This window comes from Sphaerodactylus townsendi, linkage group LG11 (genome assembly GCF_021028975.2).
Source record: "Sphaerodactylus townsendi isolate TG3544 linkage group LG11, MPM_Stown_v2.3, whole genome shotgun sequence".
NCBI lineage: Eukaryota > Metazoa > Chordata > Lepidosauria > Squamata > Sphaerodactylidae > Sphaerodactylus > Sphaerodactylus townsendi.
In genome coordinates, this window is record NC_059435.1 from 71,471,500 (window position 1) to 71,493,633 (window position 22,134).

At 46.7% G+C, this 22,134-nt stretch overlaps 1 protein-coding gene across 2 annotated transcripts in view; it reads right to left on the reverse strand.

The window, feature by feature from the left end:
• The window catches only part of LOC125440723 (sodium channel protein type 5 subunit alpha-like), a 395,791-nt gene that overhangs the window by 247,268 nt on the left and 126,389 nt on the right, over nt 1–22,134 (reverse strand). For both annotated transcript variants that reach the window (XM_048510652.1, XM_048510653.1), the window contains exons 5-6: nt 16,370–16,498; nt 1,015–1,106 (exon numbers count right to left, since the gene is read on the reverse strand). In XM_048510652.1, coding sequence (XP_048366609.1) covers nt 1,015–1,106; nt 16,370–16,498 — 221 coding nt within the window. The remainder of the gene's footprint in view (nt 1–1,014; nt 1,107–16,369; nt 16,499–22,134) is intronic.

Consider the following 22,134-nt stretch of genomic DNA (forward strand, 5'->3'; position numbering starts at 1 on the left):
GGAGCCGCTCCTGCATTTCCCTCTCTTCTACCACACCGTCCACCGTCAGGGAGAATCTGCCTGCCACAGCAACAAGTTCCTTATTGCCCTGCCGTTGCAGGGAGGTCCCTTTTTTCTTTTTGTATTGTTTTGCTTGCTGCACATGCGCAGCTACACAGATGCAGCCAATTGCGTTGTGGGACGATCAGCGTGGCTACGGGAGTTCATTTCTGTATGCCTGCACAGCTATGCAAGTATTGCAGGAAATGTCTTAAAAAGAGAAAAGCGTCTCCGTGCAAAGGCATGAAAGCAGCCCGGATTGTTTCCATTGGCTCCCGTCGCTGCCTGAGTGGCACGCACGTGAACGGGAAAACCGGCTGCAGCCCGTTCTACATTTGCTGTGCAGAATCTACCAGCGACAATGCTCAAATTTCTTAGGAAATTGCGTTGAACCTTTGAGTGGCGCTCCATTCAAATTTAAACGTGATCAAGTGATAACAAGAAGGCAAGGCCCCATGGATCCTTCGGGTTTCCTTCTGTTTCTTTACCTCAGCTGTAACAGCCGCCATTTTAAATTCCTGTTTCCAGATTAATAACCTTGATAAATTGAAGGTGGACTTACGCCTCCCCCGCCTTGAAACTGACTTGTTTTCATACGTTATAATTTATACCAAGCCAATTCTCCTGGCAAAGATTCTTTAATTATTATTTTTTTTAAAAAAAAAATATTCCAAATGCCAGCATTGAAAACACTGGACGTCAAAACGGCACCATGACAGATTCACTAGTTAGATTCACATTTTAGAAGGACTAAGAGCTATGGGTGCCCAAGGAACAATTCACTGTGGGTCAGGGGATAAATATATGAGAAAGGATTCTACTGACAAGTCGCATTCCTTATGCTCTCCATTCCCAAACCAAGAGCTTGCGATGTTAGCGCTACGTCCTACCCACAGGGCACACTGCTGCCGGGAATGGGCACAGAAGCGTCTGCAATAACAAGCCCAGGTGTTTAACCAGGTATCGTGTTTTCACCTGAAATGACTGAGATTGTTTTCAGCGCCCGGAGAACTCTGAACGTTCGTAAGGCTGATACATTGCCCAGGTCCACAAATTCAGTTATGTATCTGCAAACAAGGGAAAGTCACACACAAAGACACACACACACACATACACACAAACAAAACAAAACAAAAAACAAAAAAAAGAAGACCATGACAAGAATGCCAGCAAATTAACGGCAGCAAAAGAAGAAACAGGAGAAAAAAAGGGAGACACAGAGAAGGTCATTTGTAGCGGACGCAAGTGAACGCAAAAGTCTTACCTGGGTCGAGCAAAACAGTTTTTAAAGCTTGCATTACCCTGAAAATCCGAAGAGAAGAAAAACTGCCTAGTTTTGCTAATTCTCCTACAAACCTGTTGAATTAAATCACAGTTATTTGGAAATACACAGCAGAGCACCCGGACTGGTCGTACAAAGAATGCGTCGTTCTATCACTCCGCAATTTTTCTCTTTCGGGGCACCCTTTCCTTTCTCTGGCTCATTGGCTGCAACACTTCTTTATGCCATGGGGGATCTTGGCATGTTCTTGGATACACACCTGATTTGTGCCTAGAGGCCACCATGCTTACCAGTTTTACCTCTGCTCTGTGTGAAATGAGCACGGACTTTAAAACCGACCCAGCCTTTGTTAACGTTTATGTTGTTTTTAGAGAGCGTCAAATTTGATCTCAAAAGTTTTGTCCTATTGGAATACAAAAATATAGTTTTTAAAAAACTTTTCTTGCTTTTAATAAAACAGGAAGGGGTGCTGTGTTTAAAAGTTAAAAATGTTTCAGCACATTCAGATTTTTGTTAAGTCCCTTTTTAAAAAAACATTGATCACCAAGGTGGGCTCAATATCTTCGAAGAACTCATCATTTGTTTGGAGTGGGGGTTTTTTTTGCCAATGAAAACATGGTCTAAATCTTCAAACAAATCCATGATCAGTGAATTAAGTAATGGAATTTCACTCTCATAGCCTCAATCCAAGAGTCCAATAATAGTAGTAATAATTCTGTGGTACCTGTAAAGGGTGAACTATCTTTCAAAAAGGGCTGACCTAGCTAACTGTTGTTCCTTGTTTGCTATAGATGATGAACACTTGCAAGTGGCTTTTGTCATAATACTCTTGACAAATGACAATTAAGGGGTTCGGAACACACATTCATTTCTTGCACTGAGTTAGGAATGACAGACCCAGTCTAATGTGTTGTCGAAGGCTTTCACGGCCAGATTCAACTGGTTGTGGTGGGTTTTCCGGGCTGTGCGGCCGTGGTCTGGTGGATCTTGTTCCTAACGTTTCGCCTGCATCTGTGGCTGGCACCTTCAGAGGTGTATCACAGAAAGAAGCATGTTACACACTGTGTCCAGTGAGAAGGGAATGTTTAGTGGGGTATATATTGTCCATGTCTCAGTGTGGGGAACCAATCAGTCAGCGTTTTGGGTGGAACTTGCTATGCAAAGGTGTGGTTGAATGAATTGTATTGTGGGTGGAGTTTTCATTCCATTTTCATTTTCATTCGCATTTACATTTGCATTCCCTGCAGCAGCAACAGTATTAGTGAATGAAAATCCTGTGTCTGGGTGAAGTTCATTGTCCATGAACCTAGCATGCCCTTGGCCTTTGATTCTGGTGTTTTTAGTACTGGGAGCCAAGTTTTGTTAATTCTCAGAGTCTCTTCCTTCTCACTGGACACAGTGTGTAACACACTTCTCTCTGTAATACACCTCTGAAAATGCCAGTCAAAGATGCAGGCGAAAAGTTAGGAACAAGATCTATCAGACCACGGCCACACAGCCCGGAAAACCCACCACAACCAGACCCAGTCTAGTTAGCTAACTGCAGAGAAGACCAGAAATGGTAGTTGTACTCTCTTTCAGGGAAACTTGTCTATCACTTTTCACTTTCTCATAGATAAAGCCCTGGTTGTCTTCCAAGGAATTCCAGCATTCCTCAGAAGGCATTTGAAAACCACTGACGTGGTAAAGATAAGTTGTGAATCAAGATTTGGCCTCGAAACATGGAGGAACATTCTTTACAAATGTCAGTGAAGTTAGATGACTAACCAGGAACTTGTTGGCCAACCAAGTATGGTCATCGGTGAGTGGCACACAGTGACAGTCTTGTGGGTAAAATAGTTTTTGTGAAACGACAGGGTAATTTATACATCTCTTTCTCGATGTCTCATCCCTTCAAACTGTCTGTAGCCACTGATGAAGGGAAGACAACTGCCAACTCTGAATTATCGCACAATGTTTTGTGGGTGGAAGGGAGAGCAGAGACCTTCCTAAAACGTGTGTGTGTGTGTTTTTAAACAAAAAAAACCCACGTGCCAATGCTACACAACTTCATGAGCTCAGTTTCCCAAACAGAAGAGAAGTGACTTGATAAAACCATCCAAACTGCTGAAGAGAACTCTGCTGGTAACCAGAAGAATCTTGGGTAACAAGATGTCTGCTGAAGTTAGCAATCATCTCAAATATACTGGGGATTTGGGAGGCGGAGCCTGGAGAGGACAGGGGGAGGGACCTCAGCAGGGTACAAGGCCTTCAAACCCACCCTCTGAAGCAGCCATTTTCTCTAGGGTAACTGATCTTGGTTAATTGTAATAGCAAGAGCTCTCCAGATACCACCTGGAGCAGGGGTCTGCAACCTGTGGCTCTCCAGATGTTCATGGACTACAGATCCCATCAGCCCCTGCCAGCATGGCCAATTGGCCATGCTGGCAGGGGCTAATGGGATTTGCAGTGCATGAACATCTGGAGAGCCACAGGTTGCAGACCCTTGACCTGGAGGTTGGAACCCCTAAATCTGGGGCGATCCACAGCCAGTAAAATCAACCAGCTCCACTTACGGTGCCCAAATCACATTTCATGCACACGCAAGACCACCCAAGCTGTGCTGGCATGTTGGTACGCTGTCCTCAGGAAGAAGTTAATGCCAACTGGGCACAGAGGTGGGGGCCGTCCGTGCACGTTTAATCTGATTAAATTATACTCCCTTGCAACGAATCTCTCTCCCCCCCCCTTGAAAAAGCGTCAGCCCACCCAGAGTCCTTTTGGCAGGCGATTAAAATAAAAGGTTAGAAGCTCTTGAAATCGTCACTCGCCTCCTTGAAGCTTCAAATCGAAAGGAAACGCGACCCTGGTGTGGCATCCACAACCTTCGCCGCCGAACAGACAGAGCCCTTCTGAACGTGACTGCGGCCGGTTAAGAACCCGTTAGGTTTTACTGGCTTCTGGCCAAATGCTCGAAAGACCTGCCAAGTGGATGTCCTAACGTTCGGAGTCAGCGACCCTCCATGAGGCCTGATTAACTCAGTAGGCTGCAGCGAAGTTAATGAGAGCTTGCCGTCATCTCCTGATACAACCGGCATTTAACTTAACAAATTTATCTCCTGATAACCAATTAGTTCAAGCAACCATTTCACAAGATGGGCTTTGCAAACAAATGGGGGGGGGGGAGGACTTGTCTACAAATCTTCCTGAATTGGAGTCCTTGGGGGCAAACTGGCCGTCGTCTTCCAAGATTGCTTTCTCCCATCCTTTAAAAGCCTAAAAAGACCCATGGGCAGGGGGAGGGGGAAATTAACCCTTCCTAGATGATCACCAACCGCAGAGGCGGTTGGCTCTGGGGTGGCTCACGTTCACGTTCAAAGGCAGTATGCCTCTCGGGGAGGCGAGGGCGTGGAGACGGAAAAGCGGACCCCATTAGTAACCCCCTCTCGGCACACACAAATAATTAGTAACCCACTCCCGGGAACTAGTGAGAACCTGCTGGATCCCACCCCTGGCCGCCTCCCACCCCTGACATGCCCCCCGCCCCCAACATGTGACTGCAATGGCGGCACCCGGGGTGAGCCACCCCAGAAGCCAACCGCTCAGGGCTCAGGTTTGCCTAGGTACGCCTCTACCCCCTTTGCTGAGGGGGGGCTGGTGAGGGAACCTGTTACTAAAATTTTTGGATCCCACCACTGGAGGCGGCGCGTGGGCAGTTCATGTCCTGGGCGCAGCTTCCCCTCCCTTCGTCACTGACCAACCTCCAAATGATTCCACCATAATTCAGAAAGATTGAGTGTTGGTCGAGTAGTAACTCGAGTAGTAACTTGCATGTGTTTGACTCACAGTAATCTGATCCTGTACATCTTCCAAAAAAATCTTCAACCATCAAATATTACAATTCATATCTTTTTTTCAAACCTCAATCTCATTCATTTTGCAATATTCAAGACAATTCATATTTGAGTAATTGAGTAATAATTGAGTAATTAAGTAATAATTGAGTAACTGAGTAATAATTGAATAAGCCAAGAGCCGGGTGGTGACGATGTACTCCTGCCAATTGCAATACTGAGAAGACTTGGCCAATCATAATACAGAGAAACCTTGAGGGGCAGGGCTTAGACAAAACAGGTAATGCCTCAATGTTGGGGCATGGAAGCCGTGCGAGGATGAGGGAAGGTGAAGGAGGGGGTGGGATCCTGTCGCGGGGTGAGAAGGACCACCTGGGGGAATGAAGGAGCCCCCTACAGTTTCTAGGGAGGCTGGGCCAAGGGGGAAGAAAAGTGGGAGGGGTTACCCCCTTGGGGACCACCCTTAACCTACCAAGTTTTCTAGTGCCTGTTGTATATCTTTATTCAATAGGTTACACTGCTAGTAACAAATAACGCCAAATTTCAACATTATACTGGGAATGAGAGAGTCATGTTTTAGCTGCGGCCCGAATGGAGAATACTTTTGGATGAACTGAGATAGAGACATCCTAGAAAATACACCATACATACACCACAGGCCACTGAAGACTAAGAACATAAGAACATAAGAACAAGCCAGCTGGATCAGACCAGAGTCCATCTAGTCCAGCTCTCTGCTACTCGCAGTGGCCCACCAGGTGCCTTTGGGAGTTCACATGTAGGATGTGAAAGCAATGGCCTTCTGCGGCTGTTGCTCCCGAGCACCTGGACTGTTAAGGCATTTGCAATCTCAGATCAAAGAGGATCAAGATTGGTAGCCATAAATTGACTTCTCCTCCATAAATCTGTCCAAGCCCCTTTTAAAGCTATCCAGGTTAGTGGCCATCACCACTACTCCACAAGATCGGGCTCTCAACAGAGGCCAATTAGCCCAGTGGGATTTTGTCACTAATGTTGAAATTTGTCTTTATTTGTCATATGCTCAGAGGAATTGTACTGAATATGGAGCTGCTGGACGCCCTTTATTTTTATGCTAGTATTTTTATATTGTATTTATGAGATCTAGCTTTTACTGTTTTATCACTGCTTTTAAAGATTTAGCCATTTTATGTTATATTATGTTTATTGTTGTACACCGCCCGGAGCCCCTCGGGGATAGGGCGGTATAAAAATATTATTATTATTATTATTATTATTATTATTATTATTATTATTATTATTATTATTATTATTATTATTATTATTATTATTATTATTATTATTGATGATGATGATGATGATGATGATGATGATGATGATGATGATGATGATGATGATAATAATATTGCATTGGAAGGAACTGAGATTTGAAAAAAAATTATGAACTGTAATATTTGATGGTTGAGGATTTATGGAATGTGAAGTTGATTATTAAATAAATTAGGACTTATATTTTGAAGATATACAGTGTTGGATTATTGTGAGCCAAAGGAGTCCAGGTCACTGCTTGAGTCCAGCATGGGCAACCTATGGTGCTCCAGATGTTCATGGACTACAATTCTCATCAGCCCCTGTCAGCATGGCCAATTGGCTGACAGGGGCTGATGAGAACTGTAGTCCATGAACATCTGGACTGATGAGAATTGTAGTCCATGAACATCTGGAGCACCATAGGTTGCCCACCCCTGCAGGTGATGCTTGGAGATTTCACAGAAGTACAACTGATCTTCTGACGACAGAGATCCGTTCATCTGGAGAAAATGGCTGCTTTGGGAGGGACACCTGTTTACATCGACCTAAGTAAGGCCTAGCACTTTGCCCCCAGCATGCTAAGTCCCACTCTTCTCTCCCACACGCCACCTCCTTCTTGTGGTATTTCCTGTAATCCTGAAGCTGGCAACCTTATCTTCAAACCCCTTCCTGCCCAAAGGCTGATTTCAACCTTCTATAAAGTACACAGGAGATTTTACTTTCTGTTCTAAAGGCAGACCTACTGGTAAACCACAATTAGCTTGACCATGTAACCCGGTACCTAAAGCAAGGCTTAATCCAGGCTTAGAATTCTAGCTAGTGGAGGGAAGGACTGGTCAACTCAAGTTCCTGCATTAATCACAAGTTAGTGTTTAACCTAGATTTTCACCCCATGCCCCAGGGTTGGGCACATTTTCCCGCAGCTATAGTCCATGTGACGTCTGAATGCAGACAGACTGAATGAAGTACTAAAACAAATTGTGATGTTTGTTAGCTTTGGGGCACAATTCAAAGGGCTGGTTTTTAGTTTTAGATCCCGAAGCAGCAAGAGACCTCAAAGTCTACCTACAGCAATTTAAGAATACCCAACAACTTAAGACCTCTGCCAAGGCCTGGAATGAATACCAGAGAAATACCAGAGATACCAGTTGCGCCTTCCTAATGGGATGTCGGCAGCTTCCAGAACACTGCAAAACGCATTGCAAACATTCTACAGCTCTATACTTGCACCCAAATCAATTCGTAGCTCCGGGTCATTTGAGATTAAACTATTTTTATTTACTCAGCCATTTGATTGATGGCACAAATTAGGTTTGATATTGCGGCATTCTCTCTTCCCCTTGGCTAAGGAGTTTATAAGTTTAAATCCTGTTTCTATTGGTTTTGTGTGTTGGGTCTGACAAACTGCTGCGGTTTTGGCTTCGATTGTACGTTACTGATGATTTCATCTTCACCTTGGGAATCTGGTGGCTGAGGGGAAGGCCGCAAAGCCCTGAGATTTTTTTCCAAAAAGAAGGGAGGCTTCATTGCCTCATTCCTTTTCCAGACAGCTACACTGAGGGAAAGGATGTCCACCATTGCCTGCTGAGGCTCCTGTTAAACAGCTTGATTTGAGCACAGTCTTTGAGCACAGTTGGTCTTTCAGACCAACAAGATTTGGGGGAGGGGGTATCAGCTTTCAAGAGTCAAGAGCTCTCTTCACCAGAAGCTCATACCCTATAAATCTTGTTTTCAGAGAATCAGCATTGTGCAATGATTAACAGCAGATGGACTCTAATCAGGAGGAGGAGGAGGAGGAGGAGGAGGAGGAGGAGGAGAAGGAGAAGGAGAAGGAGAAGGAGAAGGAGAAGAAGAAGAAGAAGAAGAAGAAGAAGAAGAAGAAGAAGAAGAAGAAGAAGAAGAAGAAGAAGAAGAAGAAGAAGAAGAAGAAGAAGAAGAAGAAGAAGAAGAAGAAGAAGAAGAAGAAGAAGAAGAAGAAGAAGAAGAAGAAGAAGAAGAGGAGGAGGAGGAGGAGGAGGAGGAGGAGGAGGAGGAGGAGAAGAAGAAGGAGAAGGAGAAGGAGAAGGAGAAGAAGAAGAAGAAGAAGAAGAAGAAGAAGAAGAAGAAGAAGAAGAAGAAGAAGAGGAGGAGGAGGAGGAGGAGGAGGAGGAGGAGGAGGAGGAGAAGGAGGAGGAGGAGGAGGAGGAGGAGGAGTTTGGATTTATATTCCACTTTTCTCCCCTGTAAGGAGACTCAAGGTGGCTTACAAGCTCCTTTCCCTTCCTCTCTCCACAACAAACACCTTGTGAGGTAGGTGGGGCTGAGAGAGTTCCGAAGAACTGTGACAAGCCCAAAATGACCCAGCAGGAATGTAGGAGTGTGGAAACACACCTAGTTCACCAGATAAGCCTCTGCCACTCAGATGGAGAAGTGGGGAATCCAACTCGGTTCTCCAGATTAGAATCCAACTCTCCTAGAATCCAACCTACCTCACAAGGCACCTGTTGGGGGTGGGTAGGTGGGTGGGGAGGCAAGGTAATTGTAAGCTGATTTGAGACTGCTTACAGTAGAGACAAGTGAAGTCAACATTCCAACTCTTCCTTCACCAAGGTAGCGTCTGGCTCATTTAGGGTTAGATCCAGAAAAATGCTTTACCCCATCTCTTAAAAAGGCTGTGGTTTCCCACTTCCAGTGACCCTTCTGTGGGAGAGTTGGTCTGACCATGTGATATCACAGCTTCTTGTGCTGGGGGTGAGCATGAAGCAAGCCCTGGAATTCATATGGATGGAATTTTATTGCCAGAAGATGGACTTCAGTAACAAAAGGAGACACTGAAAATAGAATTTAGCAGCACTAGACTTTTTAGAAGATGAGATAAAGCACCTCCATCAAGTCACAGCCTACTTATAGCACCCCTGTAGAGTTTTCAAGGCAAGAGACAAACAGAGGTGGTTTGTCATTGTCCTCTTCCACATAGCAAGCCTGGATTTCCTTGATGGTCTTCCACACAAATTCCAACAAGGGCCAGCTAAGCTTAGCTTCTGAGATCTGACAAGACTGAGCAAGCCAGTCTTCCGCTCACGTAGAGGAGCAGGGAATCAAACCCAGATCTCCAGATTAGAGTCTGCCATTCATGTGGAGGAATGAAGAATCAAACCCAGATCTCCACACTAGAGTCTGCCATTCATGTGGAGCAGGGGTCTTCAAACTATGGCCCTCCAGATGTTCATAGACTACAATTCCCATGAGCCCTACCACTTGGCCATGCTGGCAGGGGCTGATGGGAATTGTAGTCCATGAACATCTGGAGGGCCATAGTTTGAAGACCCCTGAGGGGGAGGAATGAAGAATCAAACCCAGATCTCCAGACTAGAGTCTGCCATTCATGTGGAGGAATGAAGAATCAAACCCAGATCTCCAGACTAGAGTCTGCCATTCATGTGGAGGAATGAAGAATCAAACCCAGATCTCCAGACTAGAGTCTGCCATTCATGTGGAGCAGGGGTCTTCAAACTATGGCCCTCCAGATGTTCATAGACTACAATTCCCATGAGCCCTACCACTTGGCCATGCTGGCAGGGGCTGATGGGAATTGTAGTCCATGAACATCTGGAGGGCCATAGTTTGAAGACCCCTGATGTGGAGGAATGAAGAATCAAACCCAGATCTCCAGACTAGAGTTTGCCATTCATGTGGAGGAATGAAGAATCAAACCCAGACCTCCAGATTAGAGTCCATCGCTCTTAACCACTATACCACACAGGCTCTCTAGCCCCACACTAGCCCCTGTTAGCCTCCATGAGCCATCGAGCATCTTTGCAAGCTGGACACCCTTCCTGACAGCCCTCCTCCAGCCCCTAAATTAGAACACGGCTTCCGAGGCATCACACAGCTCCTTTCCCTCTTTCACCCACTGGGAACAAAGATAGCGTCCATCCTCATTTGCTTGTGAACACTCACAAGTTGTTTAATGAACATTTGGGTACTAATCTGGGTGCAGCAGTGGCGTAGGAGGTTAAGAGCTCGTGTATCTAATCTGGAGGAACCGGGTTTGATTCCCAGCTCCGCCGCCTGAGCTGTGGAGGCTTCTCTGGGGAATTCAGATTAGCCTGTACACTCCCACACACACCAGCTGGGTGACCTTGGGCTAGTCACAGCTTCTCGGAGCTCTCTCAGCCCCACCTACCAGGGTGTTTGTTGTGAGGGGGGAAGGGCAAGGAGATTGTGAGCCCCTTTGAGTCTCCTGCAGGAGAGAAAGGGGGGATATAAATCCAAACTCCTCTTCTTCTTCTAATCCAGTTCCCTTCAACAAGTTGCTGTGGTCAGGAAGCTACTTGGAAAAATAACTGAAAAAAAATAGGGGTGAACAACATTGGCAATATGGCCAAGTGGTCAAAGACTTTTGCGGTCAGGAAGCTAGCCAAGACACTGCCATCGGTTTGAGAGGAACAAAACTCTTAGGAAGGGCAGAGTGACCAATCTTCAAATTATATGTCTGGTAGGGGTACCGGTAAGAAGGAGACTCAACAGGATTTCAGCACAACCAAAATAGAGAACAGGAGCTCCGCCCACTTTGGCCCCTCCCCCAAACTACAGTGACTGACAAGGTCCAAACAACCCCGAGTAAAAAGCATAACACCCTCATGACATAGATAACATCAAGTTTGCTGCCAGCAGATCCGCACAGCCCAAAGCGCTCGGGATCCTCCTTGCGACCAGTAACTTCCACTTTATTTTAAAAAACAGAGGGTTTGGGATGGGGGGTGTTTTTTGGTTTTTTTGCACACATACTCAGCCCTAAGTCTCCCACCAGCTAAGCTGGAGGTCAGGGCTAAAAAGCCCAATTTCATCTGTTGAAGATGGGATTAAAGCTCAGGATACAATTGCTTAAGTGGTTGCTGGAACGGCAGCCAAGAAGTACTTAAAAACAAATTGACGGGTGGTTTTTTTTTTTGTTGAAAACTCGTGCAGAATTGCCTGGTTGTCATGGCGACACCCTTTCTGGGACCATTACCTTCCTCTGAAAAAAAAACACACACACGGAAAATCTGCTGACCCTCACCCCCCTTCACAGCCAGTCCTAGCCTCCGCTGAGCCTCGATCCTCTTTCCTTTTCGCTCAGGAGGGTCCTGTTTTAAGTTTCCGCTTGCCCGCCAAGCCGGCAGCTGTCCTGAACGCAGATCCTTTTGTTTCGCTTCCAGGGGCTTTGAGCAGAATCGTTAAGAACTTGCTTTGAACTGAAGATGACAGGCTTGGAGCAGCGAGCGAGCAAATGGCCGGGGATGCTCCCGTTCCGTCCAGGGAACAGGCGGGCGGGCTGTCCACCTAATAGGCGAGCCGGACGCTTGCCAGAAGCGACAGACTGGCAGGGGCAGAGAAAGCAACCCAACACCATCGCCAGATGAGTCCGCAGCTTGCTGTGGGCTCAGACTGTAATTGGGACAGGAGCCACATGAATCTCCCTTGAACTGGGCTGGGCTTGACCTGACAGGGGCACAGCAAGGCGCTGGTGTCCGTACGCACAGTTCGACCGGCGACGGGAAACGACTGATGGGGTGGGAGCATGCAGTAGGTCTACCAAACTCCCTCTGACTTTACATGACTGGCTTGTTGGGGTAACACATCAAGTGAAGGGTTCTCAGTTCAGGGAAGATGGTCTTCTAGACCATCTAGAACCGTGGTGGCGAACCTTTGGCACTCCAGATGTTATGGACTACAATTCCCATCAGCCCCTGCCAGCATGGCCAATTGATGGGCTGATGGGAATTGTAGTCCATAACATCTGGAGTGCCAAAGGTTCGCCACCACTGATCTAGAACCAGGGGGCATCCGTTGAAAATGCTGGGGGGAAGAATTAGGACTGATAAAAGGAAACACTTCTTCACGCAACGTGTGATGGGTGTTTGGAATATGCTGCCACAGGAGGTGGTGATGGCCACTCACCTGGATAGCTTTAAAAGGGGCTTGGACAGATTGATGGAGGAGAAGTCGATCTATGGCTCCCAATCTTGATCCTCTTTGATCTGAGATTGCAAATGCCTCAGCAGACCAGGTGCTCGGGAGCAGCAGCAGCCGCAGAAGGCCATTGCTTTCACCTCCTGCATGTGAGCTCCCAAAGGCACCTGGTGGGCCACTGCGAGTAGCAGAGAGCTGGACTAGATGGACTCTGGTCTGATCCAGCTGGCTTGTTCTTATGTTCTTATGTTCTTATGTTCTATGTGCAGTCCACTTTCCAGCAACCAGAGATAGTACTGGAAGGGCATTACATCCCACTCTTCCTAAACTACAACCCTACCTCGAAATTATATCACCCTGAGCAGAGTTCTTGCCCTGCCTCCCCCGACAGCTTTCAGTCTTGTACGCCTCTGATTTGTTTTCCGGTGGAAACCGAAAGGGAACCGTGCCAACGCTACCTTCCACTGAAATGTTTCAAAAAGAAATTAGCCACCTACCCTCCTTCCCATATTTTTCCCCTCCGCATGTGCAGGCTTTCTGATGATTAACAAGCACTCAACATCCATTTTTGAAAGCGGTTATGGTTATTTAATTTGTTAAGCCATTTTAAGAGCCCTTTATCCACCTGGAAGCCAGCCCTGGGCCGATTCCCTGGCTTAAAGCGAGACCCACACACTCCTCCACAAACAATTTCCGGCTACAGACAGCTAAAGATAAACAGAAGAAAGTGGCCACGTCTTAGGTTTTACACTGGGCAAAATCTGTACGGTCTCCACAAATGAACCCTGGGAGCTCTCGCCTGCTAGTTTCCAGATTTCCCCCAGTGAAGTTCCCAGGGCACCTTGAGGAAAAGGAACCCCTATTAATAACGATGGGTCTTTTAATACATATTTATATTTATAGTACTGTAAACCCATGCATGTCATTTTATAGAAGATTTAATGTTTATTCCCTTCTGATCATTCATTGCTATTTTGTCATTTTGTTGACACTCTTGTTCAGGGGTCTTCAAACCGTGGCCCTCCAGATGTTCTTAGACTGCAATTCCCATGAGCCCTACCACTTGGCCATGCTGGCAGGGGCTGATGGGAATTGTAGTCCATGAACATCTGGAGGGCCATGGTTTGAAGACCCCTGCTCTTGTTAATGGTTCCTGGTCATGCTGTAAACAACTTTTAACTTATGCCTAATAAAGGTCATTGTATCGCATCGCATGAGAATCCCCACTAAACAGCCTTAAGTCTGTATGTGGATATGCTCTTAATGGCAATATGAAGTAGGTCGGAGATGTAAACCACTGATGTTTTGAGTTTTGAGCAAGACTTCAGCAGGACCTCCAGTGGCCGGTCGCTCGTGGCCTCTGAGTGGCTGAGCTTGTCCCGTGCCCAAGTTGCGCTTGAGTTTTAAGCTTGTGTTGATGACCGCCGCCCTTCTGGGATACCCCTTCACGGGATGAAAGGCTGTTCCAGATGGGGCGATGGATCTCCCACTACTTTTCAACTGCTAAGAGCTGTTGTGGGCGTGGGCAGATGGGAGAAGGTTTGAAACCTTTCCTTGGTGATGTTTTAACAAACTTAGGCCCCTTCCGCACATGCAGAATAATGCACTTCCAATCCACTTTCACAACTGTTTGCAAGTGGATTTTGCTGTTCGGAATACCATATCTTGTTGGCCCAAGCAAATAAATCATGCTCACCCCTTTCTGTCGGAATAGTACCAAAACAGGGGCACATAGCCAAATATCTTGAACTATTAACTGAACCCCAACAGAGATGAGTTATTACAAGGGCCAGATGCAATACTTTTCCATCGGCCATTACAAAGGGTCGCTACCTATCTATCCCTCTCCAGGATCGGGTCTGTCCACACTGTAAAAAAACCGAAAGTGAGACTCTCTGCTCAACGTTATAATTTGGACTGTCCCGAGATATGTGGGTATTTATGGTAGAATTTCTCTCCCTGGTGGGGTCTTAGAATGCAAATCTGGAAGGAGACTCTGACAAACTCTGTTGTGGAGCTTTTGTTAAATAACACAGAGGCCGTGCTCTTGGAAAAAGTTGCAAAATTTCTTTTACAAGTGACAGAACTTTCTAAGTAACGCCCAATGCTAGATACAGTTTATCTGTCTGTGTTTTGAATGTGCTTTTGATTTGTACTTCAGAAATGTCTGTAATGCTCTGGAGCCTATTTTAACATGCCTAATAAAGGTTGTTGTATTGGATTTTGCTGTTCCACACAGTAAAATCCAGCTGAAAAGTGCACTGCAAGTGGATTGAAAGTGCATTATTCTGCATGTGCGGAAAGGGCCGTAGTCACTTCTCACCCCTGCCTGGGGCTGCTACATACCTGAAGGAGGGGGGAAAACACACAGGTCTCTCATACATATAGGAGTTTCAATCTTTTCTCCCATAGGGCAGATAAAAGGTGATCGTGGGGACAGTTCACACAATACCGAGTCCTTGCGTCCCCCTGTTTGCCCCCAGTCTTGTCAATCAGACATGCTCTTGGAGGCCGATGCTTGGAACTTAATCCCCATGTGTGCATGGGTCTAATTTGGATTGGGAATGTCACATTTAGGGAGAGGGGGGTTAAGAATTTCCACTCTGCCATTTTCCAGGCTCAACAAGGGTAAGGCAAGATGCTATTTGCTTTGTTGAAAAAACTTATGTATAGCCAAGCCTGGCTCATTTGGGAAGAGTGAGATAAAAATCAAATACATACATACATCAAGGTGACCAGACGTCCCACTTTTGGCGGGACAGTCCCGCCTTAAACCAATTTGTCCCGCGTCCCGCGGGTTTTTCTTACTGTCCCGATTTTTGGAAGGCTGCCGCAATGCCTTCTGGGGCGCTCCCCTTTTCCCGCCCTGTCACAGGGAGTGTGCTCTTGTGACCGCGCGCACGCCCACCCACCCTGGTCCCGGTTTTAAAAGGTGACAATTTGGTCACCTTAACATACATACATACATGCAAAAACCCAAGGTTTAGGTGTAGCGGTTAAGAGTGGCAGACTCAAACCAGGTTTGATTCCCTTCTCCTCCACAGGAAGCCTGCTGGGTGACCTTGGGCCAGCCACAGTTCTCTCAGAACTCTCTGTCCCAACTACCTCACAAAGTGTTCTGTTGTGGGGAGAGGAAGGGAAGGAGTTCGTAAGCCACGTTCGGATTCCTTACAGGAAAGAAAAGTGGGGGATAAATCCAAACTCTTCTTCTTCTTCCTGCCTGCTATGCCCCCAGAGCAAATTAGGCTCCTGCACACTTGAGTATTAGCTTTTAAGCGGGAAACCCCCACAGCACGACTCAGTAGTACTTCCAAGTCTCTTGCTCCTCTTTGTCACCTTTGGTCCCACACACCGCAGCTTCGTAGGGAAGCAGAGTGAAGGAATGTGAGGGAAATCAACATTGCTCTGAGGCTGAAACATCACTTCCGTTTTACCACAGAGTTTCAGTGGATTCCTACAGAGGTGCCCGGTCATGGTTATGTCACCTCCCGGGCTTTGCCAGAAATGATGTCATGGCATCCAAGGACTGCCAATTAACATCTCCCCACCCTTCAAAAGCTTCCACGTCGGGCTGGCAACCCTACATCCGATCAACAAGACCCAAGGGATACCTGCAGGAGACGCAAGGACGTTGTGAAATAGGAATGGACTCTGAGACCACAAGAGTAAATCTGTCTGCCCGTTTGCCATTGAAGAAACAGCAAAAACCCATCCACAGGTCTTTAATAGTCCCATCCAACTTGCCATTCAGCGTGGCTTCACCAAAATAAATGCCTAGTGGATTCCATCAAAAGGCATGTCTTGGTCAAAGGGGTTGATGGACAATATCAGGGAAATTAGGGAAGGCCTGGGAGCCCCAAACTCCATATGATAAAAACAATTAAAAGCACAATATTATATCGGTAGGATACCGCGTACAAACAAGCATTAGAGAGTCCCCAGAAACAGTTGCAGAGGAAACCTCAAGGAGGAACTTAAAGGTGATACTTACGCCATGACAATAACAGAAAAATCCAGCCAGTTCCATGGATCTCGAAGAAAGGTGAATCCTGTTGTACAAAATCCTCTCGCCAATATCTTTACCAATGATTCAAAAGTGTAAATGCCAGTGAAGGTGTATCTGCAGGGGTTGAAAGGTCCGAGAAAAAAAAGCAAGAGCATTAGGAGACGGCGGACAAGAGCGGACAGCGGAGTGGCAAACGCCCGTTCGTCCAGTATCTGCATGTGTGAAACAGCCGTCTGGGACTGAATACAAAACGCCACCTGGCTTTCCTTACTAGCTGACCCTGGTCAAGCGGAAAACTTTCCAAATGTTTCTCCATGCCTCTGCAAGTCATTCGCAGGGTGGACATGCAGGTGTGAAATAACCCTGAGAAGCGTATTCCGGGGATGGATCCTTTCGTGAGGACTAGTAACATGCAGACATAAGAACATAAGAACAAGCCATCTAGTCCAGCTCTCTGCTACTCGCAGTGGCCCACCAGGTGCCATTGGGAGCTCACGTGCAGGAGGTGAAAGCAATGGCCTTCTGCGGCTGTTGCTCCCGATCACCTGGTCTGTTAAGGCATTTGCAATCTCAGATCAAAGCGGATCAAGATTGGTAGCCAGAGATCGACTTCTCCTCCATAAATCTGTCCAAGCCCTTTTTAAAGCTATCCGGGTTAGTGGCCATCACCACCTCCTGTGGCAGCATGTTCCAAACACCAATCACACGTTGCGTGAAGAAGTGTTTCCTTTTATTAGTCCTAATTCTTCCCCCCAGCATTTTCAATGAATGCCCCCTGGTTCTAGTATTGTGAGAAAGACAGAAAAAGTTCTCTCTGTCAACATTTTCTACCCCATGCATAATTTTATAGACTTCAATCATATCCCCCCTCAGCCGTCTCCTCTCCAAACTAAAGAGTCCCAAACGCTGCAGCCTCTCCTCATAAGGAAGGGGCTCCAGTCCCTCAATCATCCTCGTTGCCCTTCTCTGCACTTTTTCTATCTCTTCGATATCCTTTTTGAGATGTGGCGACCAGAACTGAACACAGTACTCCAAGTGCGGTCGCACCACAGCTTTATATAAGGGCATGACAATCTTTGCAGTTTTAATTCTCAATTCCTTTCCTAATGATCCCCAGCATAGAGTTTGCGACGCCACTCACAGGGTCACCCAAGTTGCCAGGAGGGCGCTGAATCATAAGGGATCGACTCAGGAGCATTAGGGATGGGGGCAAAGAGGGACCTGTCCTCACCTGCATCATGACATCACTTCCAGGAAGACTAGTAGTATGACCCTAACCTATAATGGGCTCGGAGACCGCTTACCACAGTAAATAACCAAGCCAGGGTCATTTTCCGCATAGACCCTTTAAAATGTTTTGCAGCAAGAAATACGACATTTCTCCATGGAGTTCCACGTAGTTTTTTCCCCCTCAAACATTTTTATTTTCAGCTTGGAAACATTTTGAACAAATCCGTTTTCAAAACAGTTCTTCAGTCTGAAATGTTTTGAAAACGGATTCTCTGTTGTGCAGACACTTTCAAGCGTTTCCGCCGCCTCCTGCTTCCCCTTTGGTGCCATTTTCTGAGCTCACTCTCCCATTCCCCCTCGCCAGTTTTTGGAGTATTTCAGAGTGGGTGTTTTTTTGTGATTTGGGGGGGTCTTAATATGCACAGCATCAACTGCAGAAGACTCAGATTTGCAGAAAGAGGCTGCAAAGCGTAGGAGAACCAATTTGTGCAAGCACTAGGGTGAGAAACAGGGAAAAACAGAAAATGGGGGCCAGGGATTGTTTTAAGGGGGTTGTGAACAAAAATCCTGTTTTGTCGAAGGCTTTCACAGGCCGGACTCAACTGGTTGTTGAGGGCTTTCCAGGTTGTGCGGCCGTGGTCTGGTGGCCTTTACAGCCCTGGCCCTGGCCTGGTAGAACGCTCTTCCTCCAGCTGTCCGGGCCCTGCGGGACCTTGGGGAGTTCCGCAGGGCCTGTAAGACGGAGCTGTTCCGCCGGGCCTTTGGAGAAACCAGCCGCTAATAGTGCCCCCCCTCCTTTCTGTGGCCCTGACATCTAGGCCACATACCATCTAAGGAGACTCGCCATGCCTCCCTTCCCAGGGGAGAGGGAATTTTAAATCTGGAATATCGGGCGCCAACCACATATCATTGAGACTGTGTAAACCAAATTTCTAGTTTTATCGCTGCTTTTAAATGTTTAACTGTTTTTATACTGTCATCTTGTGTGTTGTACACCGCCCAGAGCCCTTCGGGGATGGGGCGGTATAGAAGCCTAATTAATAAATAAATAAATAAATAAATAAATAAATAAATAAATAAATAAATAAAGAAAGAAAGAAAGAAAGAAAGAAAGAAAGAAAGAAAGAAAGAAAGAAAGAAAGAAAGAAAGAAAGAAAGAAAGTTTTGCCTGCATCTGTGGCTAGAATCTTCAGAGGTGTATCACAGAGAGAGGTATGTATGCACTGTGAAGATGCCAGCCACAGATGCAGGCGAAACATGAGGAACAAGATCTACCAGACCACGGCCACACAGTCCGGAAAGCCCACAATATTTGGGGGGAGATATAAAATGTTTTAAAAACGTTTTATGTGACTTGTGCAGAAACGGTCGAGGATTCCTATGACAGGTCCCAAAGCTACATAGTGTCCCTCCCTCCAGTTTTCACAATAGCCTTCTTGTTCAAAGTTGTGAAAATGCTAGGGTTTTTTTCTTTTTACCAACACTGCTCTTCTGCTGCCAGTAACTTTAACGTCTGTGTGGTTGCGTATATTGCTAATAATGGTAAGCTATTTTAGCAGATTTTTTAAAAAATCCGACAGGGACCCAAAAATATTTTCAATGAACGAATCTATAAAGTATGTTAATAATCAGCATCATAATGTCCGCCAAACTTAAAATACATGTGTCTGTTTTAGCCCGAGACACCAAGGTGGGTACTCAGGTAAGGGCTGGTTTTACCACAAGATCCCTTGGGAAAGTAGCTTCCACCTTAAAGCCTTCCATTCTCCTGCGTGGTTTCAGAATTGCAGTCTTGAACATCTAAAGCAGGGGTGTCCAACTCTGGCACTTCAGGTATTCATGGACTACAGTTCCCATCAGCCCCTGCTGGCATGGCCAATTGGGAATTGTAGTCCATGAACATCTGAAGCGCCAGAGTTGGACACCCCTGATCTAAAGGAACCCAAATTCAGCAATGTATGGAACAAAATGGTCAAGCAGAATTAGCAGGTTTATAATGAATGCTCACACCGTGCAGCCCATCCTGATGGACCGGGCAGTCATTAAGCGAGGCATGGAACGTATTGGCCACTGTTGCAATCAGTGGAAAGAGGCATTATGAATTATGAAGCATTCATTGTGGTTGATTGGATTGGACCGCCTTTCCCCAAGGAGGCTGATGCAGGGTCCATTTCCAGACAATCAGGTTAAAGATCACAGTGTGTCCATTTAGGTACCACATCACGCTGGCTCATTTGCTGAAAGGGATCCAGACATTCTACCTGTTTTATGAGAGGCAAGTTGGGAGCTTCATTTAAAGGCGTTCATGGGGAAATATACACAGCCTAAAAACAGCCTTACAACTAACAGGGCCTTGAGGAGGCTAATGTATGGGGCATGAGTAACCGGGATGGGGTAGGCAGAACCGGGACAGGGTAGGCGGCCGCGCAGGAGCACACTGCCTTCTGGGGCTTGCCGTTTCCCGCCCTGTCACAGGGCGGGAAACGGGAGCGCCCTAGAAGGCCGTGCTCCTGCGGCCGCGCGCAAGGGAAGGCTGCCGCACTGCCTGGCGCCCCAGAAGGCAGTGCGGCAGCCTCCCAAAAATCGGGACAATTGAAATAACCCTCGGGATGCGGGACAAATTGTTTGAAGGCAGGACTGTCCCGCCGAAAGCGGGACGTCTGGTCAGCCTAGGCATGAGTCAACAGTGAATGGGTGACCTAGCGGAATGTCAGCCTGGCCAAGATTGCCAGCTCCTGGGCCCAGTTTCCCACCACCAATCAGCTGGATGGCAGGGGGACTTACTGACAAGGGAGGAAGGCCGAGGCCTGTACCAGAAGTGATGTCATCATTTGGGCAAAAACGCTATGGTAGAAGCTGCTTGTACCATAGAGCTTTCACCTTAATATCAGAATATGGCATGACACTTTTATTTTATTTTTTATTTTTTATTGGGAATATATTAATATTCTTTTATGTTAAATAATAGAAAATTGATAGTAGTACATTAGTTAATCTTGGAATTTAATTTAATGATATACTGAAAGAACTACAAACCAAAGGACAAATCACTTAGGAATGCAATAATAATATCTAAGTGGACTACTGAAATTAACTATTAAGAAAGGATAAGTGAACAACCCAGATATAACAGATGCAGAGGCGTATCGGGGAGAAATGGCACTCGGGGACAACTCCTTCTTTGGACACACCCCCAAGCTCGGGGGTGCCGAGCTATGCCCTCACCTACGTGCGGGCCAGCTTTCGAGGCCGAGGGGTGTGGCTCAGGAGGGTGTGGCCAATGTTCCGGAGGGTGTGGCCAATGTTCCAGGGGGGTTTCACTGGAAGAGGAAGCGGTAAAGAAAACCAAGAGCCTAGATGGGAGAAGGATAAAAGCCCGCACTCTAATCCCAAGGAGCCACAACTGGAGAATCAAGAAATACATCCCGAATTGACCTTTTTAAATGTGACCCATGGCCCCGGACATGAAGATGCTACTATTCATAGGCCCAGTGTTTAGGCAGGGAGAAATATGTCACCATCTGAGTTGTGTGTCTCCACCTCTCCTAGAACTTGCGGCCGACATATTCCACAGGATCCTGACTTAAAGGGAGGCCTTCTGTAGTCTCTCCCTCCGGCGCCAGCCACCAGGAGCAGATGGCTCTGTTTATCAGCCGTCAGTCAAAAATAAAAAAAAGTGTGTTCTGGTTAGCTCAATGAGCCACGCTAATTGTCTAATGCACTGCACTTTGATTAAGCTCCTGCATCTGCTATCCATTTCCATAACTTGGAGAAATGCATACTTCCTGCACTTCAAAAAAGTGAGGGGAGCGGAGAGTATCTTTCTTTCAAAAGGAGTATCTTTTTTTAAGCATGGAAAAGACCATCAAAAGGTGTTTGTATTCCCAAAGACTAGCTCAGCAAAACTTTAGAAATGTATCTCTGTATGTCGAGTCTGCATGCCTCATTCTAGCGGCACACTCTAGCATGGGCTTCGGCCCCTTCCGCACACACAGAATAATGCACTTTCAATCCACTTTCAATGCACTTTGCAGCTGGATTTTACGGTGCAGAAGAGCAACATCCACTCGCAAACAATTGTGAAAGTGGACTGAAAGTGCGTTATTCTGCACGTGCGGAAGGGGCCTTTAAGGCAAAGGTACAGGACTCAGGTGTGGATTGTAGCTAGAGTTGGGGAGCTCTGCATAGCTCGTTGTGCTAATTTCTATACTTCCCTTCCTGGTGCATTCTGGGAATCATAGTTCCCAGGATATCTGCCATGAATGAGGTCTCTTAAGGCTAAGGTGACCAGATTGTCACCTTTGTAAACTGGGACCCGGGCGGGTGGCTGCGCGCGTGCGCATGCCATAGGGCGGGAAACGGGAGCGCCCCAGAAGGCAGTGCGGCAGCCTCCCGCACATGCGGCCGCAGGAGCGCACTGCCTTCTGGGGAGCTCCCTGGTTTCCCACCCTGTGACAGGGCAGGAAAAGGGGAGTGCCCCAGAAGGCAGTGCGGCAGCCTTCCAAAAATCGGGACAGTTC